This window comes from Bidens hawaiensis, unplaced genomic scaffold, assembly GCF_021521415.1.
Source record: "Bidens hawaiensis isolate Kalapana, Puna unplaced genomic scaffold, B.hawaiensis_p1.1 tig00024229_1, whole genome shotgun sequence".
Lineage (NCBI taxonomy): Eukaryota > Viridiplantae > Streptophyta > Magnoliopsida > Asterales > Asteraceae > Bidens > Bidens hawaiensis.
Window position 1 is genome coordinate 73,273 of NW_027493807.1, and position 6,819 is coordinate 80,091.

Consider the following 6,819-nt stretch of genomic DNA (forward strand, 5'->3'; position numbering starts at 1 on the left):
TTAGACATTTATTCTTCTAGGCTTGCAGGGACATGTTGACCGATTATGACCACGCTCTCCACAAATTTCACAACGGTTACCACTTTTACCTTTTTTAATGTCCATTCCATTTCGAAGCCTTGTTGAGCGAGGGCGACCCTTTTTGTCTCGCTTTAGATCCGAATTTGGAAGTAATCTAATAGATGGTGATTGTGGCCAATAAGCTTCATGAGGAATCGGGAAAAACTCGGATGACCAAGTAGCACAATAATCCACAATTGAGTAACACTTGTTAATGTATTGCCAATTGTTCAAAAAAAGTTTGGCGCATACACTCAAAACATGAGAACAAGGATACTTAAGTATCTCCCATTTACCACACGAGCAAGTTCTCTGTTCCAAATTAACTACTTGGACATTTTTTCCCTTTTGTGTTACGATCTCAACAATTCCCTTCTGTCGATTAAAAGATTTCAAAGAATGCGCACCTGCTTTTGACATTAAAGCAGCTTGTTTTGCCGCAACATGGGGAGTATACACATCTCCGTTAGCTTGCGCAATAGATCCCATAGGACGTCTCACCTCAAAATAGTGAACCAATCTATAAAATGTAAGTTGAACACATGAGGTTATCGGTAAGAAACGAGCACCTTTAAGTACACTATTAAATATCTCAGATAAATTTGTTGTGAGTAACCCATATCGCTTTCCACCATCATGTGCAAGTGTCCATTTATCAAGTGCATGGTCCTCGAGCCATTGACGAGCTTGTAAATTTATCGTCCCAATTTCTTCCATTATAGAGTTGAACTTTCGAATTTGATTTTGACTTCCAGCACGATAAGCTAATTTTTTCAATTTTGAGTTGCAAAACTTATCATTAAAATTGTTGATAAAATGCCTTAAACAATACCTATGGAAAAACAAAATGATAAATGTTATTGACATAAAAAAACAAAACAAAACGAATATGATATAGTTTTTATAAACAATACTTGTGAAAACCACATGGTTCTTACCAAGGAGATCCTTCTTCATTAACTGCCTTTAAGATTCCAGCATGACGATCAGATATTAAACATACCCCTTCATTAACTGGTTTAGTTATAATTTTCTCTGGTTTGGTTTTTGTTTTGATTTTGGTTTTCATTGATAAAAAACTGTTGCTAATGGTTTGGTTTATGGTTTAACCTAAAAGCCGGATACTATTATCCTTTTAATTTTCGAAAGGCCACTATATTAATTAGAGAAAAGGTGGGCAACGTTGACCGTAAGAAGCAAGACGCCCAACAGTTACAACAACAAATGAAAGACAAAACAAACTAAAATTACAAAGGGAAATTGACGAAATTGAATTTACGCCAACCACATAGTATTATCTGCAACTAATTTTCTTCTTGTGACAAATAGCTGGGATTGTTGGTTCATCTGTTGATACTGAATTTACTGAGGAGATTGCTAATACAGTTGGGGATGGTGTTCATGCATTTCTAGTGGTTGTGTCAATCCGCAGCAGATTTTCACAAGAGGAAGAAGCTGCAATAAGTAGACTGCAGTTATTTTTTGGAAGTCAATTTTATGATTATATGATATTAGTTTTTACCGGTGGGGATCAACTTGATGAGGATGAGACTTTGGAAGACTTCTTACATGACTGTCCTGAAAATTTAAAGGTTGTTGCTTGTAATTAAGGTTATCTTTATTGTAGATTTGATCATACTTTTAGTTATTTTAAGCTATAATTAAAGATCATAATCGATATTGTTTCAGGAAATCTTAGACACCTGTGAGAATCGTTGCGTTCTTTTTGATAACAAGACGGAAGATCAAGTTAAAAGATCAGATCAAGTAGATAAACTTTTATCATATGTAAACATGGTGTCAAGAAAGAATGGTGGAAAATTATACAAGAAGGAGATGTTTGATGAATGGAAAGTTAAATCTAATACTTTTATTATAATGTTATTGCAATATGATGATATGTTGATAAATAAAGAGCTTCTATCCATGATCAGAAACAAGCTGTAAATTTCCAGGCTATGAAGGAGCCTAACCAGTCAACCGAACCCGAAATATCAATGCTGACAAATCATTTGCTTGAAGGGCATGTTCAGCAATTGTTTGAAAAGGTATCCTTGCATTATTATCAGTTCTTAGTGATTAATTTGCTACTAATTACTGTTATATAACTATTTGTTCACTCAAGGTAATTGAGTGTAAATTGTTTATATTAATAGACTGTATCATCACTATCCTAATTAAGCAAGTTATTGTAAATCCTTTGCATCAACTGATGAGCAGAAACTGATGGAGACAACTTCGAGTCTTCAACGGCAATTGGCCGCAGAGCGGGTTGCTCGGTTGAAGGCAGAAGAGGATGCTGATGCGACTCAGAAGGAAGCAGACGAGGAGATTTGTTATATAAAAGAGCAGATTTTTTTGTTTTTATTTTCAGCATTAAACAAAGTGTATTGTTGGAAATCATGCCCAAAACACGTACACCAATTATGATCTCAACTAAATTTGTCTATTTCTGGTTTATGATTTTTGACACACTTGCAATTACAATTACAGGTGAGCAACTTAACCGTTATAACTGTTAAACCGAACCATAATGGACATAATCGAACCGATTTTTATCGATAACCGGTATAACCAGTGGATCAGTTAATAAATTTTTAAAAACCGTCAGATACGGGTCGGTTTTGGTTAAAGACAACTCCAAAACCGTCATAACCAAATCGATCCATTTATTTAACCAACAATATGTTTCGGATTAACTTCCCCCGAACATATTGTTGAATTATATCATTTTAAAGTTTTTGGTTCAACGTTTGTTATCAAATTAAGAAAAATTTCATAGTTCGATTATATAATATCATTCTATTTTTGAATATTTGTTATTAACATATAATGAATTACATACTTTGTAAGATTATGTCATGTCGTTTTTTGAAATAACCGATACCAAACTTTTAGACAAATTACATTGTTTTGGTTATGGTTAACCGACCCATAACCGACTCACTATAACCTACAAAACCGATTAACCAAAACTGCCATAAGAGGGCGGTTATGGTTATCCATTAACCGACATATCGGTTATGATTATGGGTTTAACTCAAAACCGTTTCAAACCGACCCATACACACTCCAACTTACAATCATCCCTTAGTACTCATCTATTTATAAGAATTCTACTCAAACCAAACATAAGCTTAACAGCTCCAACTTCCACTTTCTAGACTACGTCAACTTGCAAAACATTCAAGAACTAAGCATGTATTTATTATAAACCTTTTAAAGTGTTAGTCAAATCCTGAAGAGGAACGTCTGCGCAGAAACCAACTGGATCCGCAGGACCCACCATGCTCAGAGACGTGACGTCCTTACGCGCAGTACGCAAGCTGTTCCCGCAGGAAATGCCTCCCAATGGTGAAGGACTCCGCCTGTCCCCGCAGCCTCGGATACAAGCCATCAGGGAAGGCCACCCGCGCAGCAAGGCTACACGCACAAGGCACTTAGCTCTCAATCACTCAGTGTCACCTGAAGGAATGAGCAAAGCCGGAGTCAATCCCGCACAAGGGCGGGAGGGGGAATACTCCCGCCCAAATAAGCCAGTCCGTTCGATACGGGAAGATCTTCTGTACTGTACCTGACGAGGTATGGGAAAAAGATCTGACTAAAGATACGACAGCTTATTGACAACAGTATGGCGAGCAGCATGCTCCTGTACTGTATGTCACTATTAGCCGCTGCCTACTCACCAACTACTGCCATACCACGTGCATAGCCGGCAGTTGGTGGAAAAGGAATAGTACACAGCAGGCCTGGTCACTATCAGCCGCTGCCTACCCACCAACTACCAGCAGGGCACGTGCGTAGGCCACTGTTGGTGGAACAGGAATACTGTTGCAGCCGGCCACACCTCCTTGGAAACCTACCTTCGGCTATAAATACCACAAATGGTATGATCATCTTATCTTATCACATTATCATCATATTATACCTGATATCTGCTCTAGCAATCTCTTAATATACATTTATATTTAAAGAGCAATCTAGTCTGATTCTCACGCCGGAGGGTGGTCACAAGGAGGAACCCCCCCCCCCCCTTCTCAGTGACGAGCTCACGGTGTCTGTTTTGCAGGTTATCAGAAGAACCATCTTCTCTGGGTCTAACCCCTCGTGGGAAACATCTATCTAACCCCCAGGTTACTCGTAATCTGCCCGGGGTCCGGTTAGTGTTTCTTCATTGGCGCCATCCGTGCATAAAAGCTAGAACTTCATTTTTCTCCAATTTTTTCAAACTTCTGGAAAGATGGTTAAAGAAATTCCGGTAACCACAACCCCAGCTACTGGGGGAAATACCGGCTACACAGTTTTTACAAACACTACCCCGGTTACCCAAGCCGGGGCAAGTGAAGTAAATTTTACGAACACTACCCCAGCTACCCAAGCTGGGGCAAGTGCAGTAAATAATCGCTCACTGGGAATCACCGATACCCAGTTAGAGAAACAAACAAGACTCCCCCGCCAAACACTCGATGAAGTTAAGGCATGGGCGGAGGCACGTCAAAAGGAATTCCTAGCTGAGTTGGACGAACGCTTGCGTTCCGTCCAACAGGCTGACGAATTCGAAGAATACTGGGACGATGACTCGGAGGAGTCCGACTCCGACGCGAACCCTCGCCATAGGGCAAAAGGGAAGCGTAAGGAAACGGACTCCCAACCGAGAAGGCATTTTGGAGAAGCCTTCAAACCAAAAAACACAGGTGGAAGTCCACGTGACTTCTCCAAAACATTCAGACCAAATGTTGCAAATGCAGGAACGTCCAAATTTGCAAGGGACATTGCAGAAGCAATTGCCCCAAAAAGTGCCAAACAAATGTCCAGCATAGGCACATATGATGGTATATCCGACCCAGATGATCATTTGAACAGATTCATAGTGGGGGCAACCGTCAGTAGTTGGACGGAACCCACGTGGTGTTACATGTTCCAAATGACGCTTGTCGGGGCTGCTAGAGCGTGGTTCGATCGTCTACCGGTCAACCACATCTACGACTGGGCTGACTTCCAACAGAAGTTTAGCCAACACTTCAGCCAACAACGAAAGTATACCGAGGAGCAATGGACAATCCTCAAGTGCATTCGAGAAAAAGATGAATCTTTGCTAGACTTCATCACTCGCTTCAACTCGAAGAAGCTAAGTCTGGGTAACATTAGCGAAGATCTTGTTCGCGATGCCTTTATCCAGGGCGCGAACGACCCAGAGCTCATCCGCACCTTAACGGGTAAAGATGGCATGCCATCTACATGGGATGCCATCATGACAGCAGCTAAACGCTTTACGGAAACGGAGAAGCAACTGGGTAGAGATCTCCAACAGAGCACAAACCTCTACACCCAGAAAACAAGAGAAGACAACGTCCTTACCGCCCGATTAAACAAAAAGCGGAAGCTAGGCATTTGGCAGTCAAGGGTAAACTTTGACACCTCATCCGGCTTGCAGCATCGGTTAGGCGGAAGGGATAACGTACAGTCAAACAAGAACTCCAGATGGACGCCGCTCACCAAAAGCGTCACCGAGATATTCGCTACTGAGGAGCTCCCATGGCCAAAGCCTCAAATAATCCGACATCGTCACAATGCTGATCGGAGTAAATACTGTGACTTTCACAGGACAAAAGGCCACAACACCGAAGAATGCATAGACGTAAAGGACATGGTCGAAGCATTCGTCAGAGATGGGACGCTCGCGCACCTCGTGGCGCAATGAACGCTGAGCAGGCTGATGCGTGTAGAACCCCAGCTGGGGAAAACACGAATAAAAATTCCAGCTTCAATGTGGAGACTACATGCTGCGTAAAGAACGAGATCCCGAACCAGGTGCGTATCGGCTCGATGGCACTCCCATCCCAACAACATGGAAGGGAGCTCAATTACACAGTTTGCATGTAAATCAATTCCAAATTTGTAAAGAAAAGGCCAAGAGCCACTTCTAATGGAAATGATTCTCCTTAGAACATCGACGCTGATGATTTTACATTTATACTTTTAACTATGAACACTGATGCCGGTTTTCACCGCATACATAAGTGTGAAAGTCGTTGCATGGGGAAGGCGGCAAAACCCGCATAAACCCAAAAAACGGCAGACCTTCACGCAGGTCAGTTAAAGGGGAAAAGTTCAGTCATCCTACTAAATGAAAGTGCCGGTCTATCCGCATGAATCATGAGAGGAAACTGAACACTAACCTATTAACAACCGCGCGTCGAACGGTTAATTTATTCAACACGGATATGCCGGTTTTCACCGCATAATTAAGTGGAAAGTCGTTGCGTGGGGAAGGCGGCAAAACCCGCATAAACCCAAAAAACGGCAAACATTCACGCAGGTCAGTTAAAGGGGAAAAGTTCAGTCATCCTACTAAATGAAAGTGCCGGTCTATCCGCATGAATCATGAGAGGAAACTGAACACTAACCTATTAACAACCGCGCGTCGAACGGTTAATTTATTCAACACGGATATGCCGGTTTTCACCGCATAAATACGTGGAAAGTCGTTGCGTGGGGAAGGCGGCAAAACCCGCATAAACCCAAAAAACGGCAAACCTTCACTCAGGCCAGTTAAAGGGGAAAAGTTCAGTCATCCTACTAAATGAAAGTGCCGGTCTATCCGCATGAATCATGAGAGGAAACTGAACACTAACCTATTAACAACCGCGCGTCGAACGGTTAATTTATTCAACACGGATATGCCGGTTTTCATCGCATAAATACGTGGAAAGTCGTTGCGTGGGGAAGGCGGCAAAACCCGCATAAACCCAAAAAACG

General features: G+C 41.6%; 2 protein-coding genes across 2 annotated transcripts; one reads left to right on the forward strand and one right to left on the reverse strand.

The window, feature by feature from the left end:
- LOC143568781 (uncharacterized) lies at nt 1–777 on the reverse strand. Its single transcript, XM_077054849.1, has one exon. It carries the CDS (start codon nt 775–777, stop codon nt 1–3), a length of 777 nt encoding a protein of 258 aa, XP_076910964.1.
- A 117-nt stretch (nt 778–894) lies between these two features.
- LOC143568782 (immune-associated nucleotide-binding protein 9-like) lies at nt 895–2,557 on the forward strand. The gene is made up of 6 exons (XM_077054850.1): nt 895–916; nt 1,390–1,652; nt 1,750–1,914; nt 1,995–2,110; nt 2,274–2,447; nt 2,554–2,557. The coding sequence occupies exons 1-6, from the start codon at nt 895–897 to the stop codon at nt 2,555–2,557; spliced, it is 744 nt and encodes a 247-aa protein (XP_076910965.1).
- Nucleotides 2,558–6,819: the final 4,262 nt, after the last annotated feature.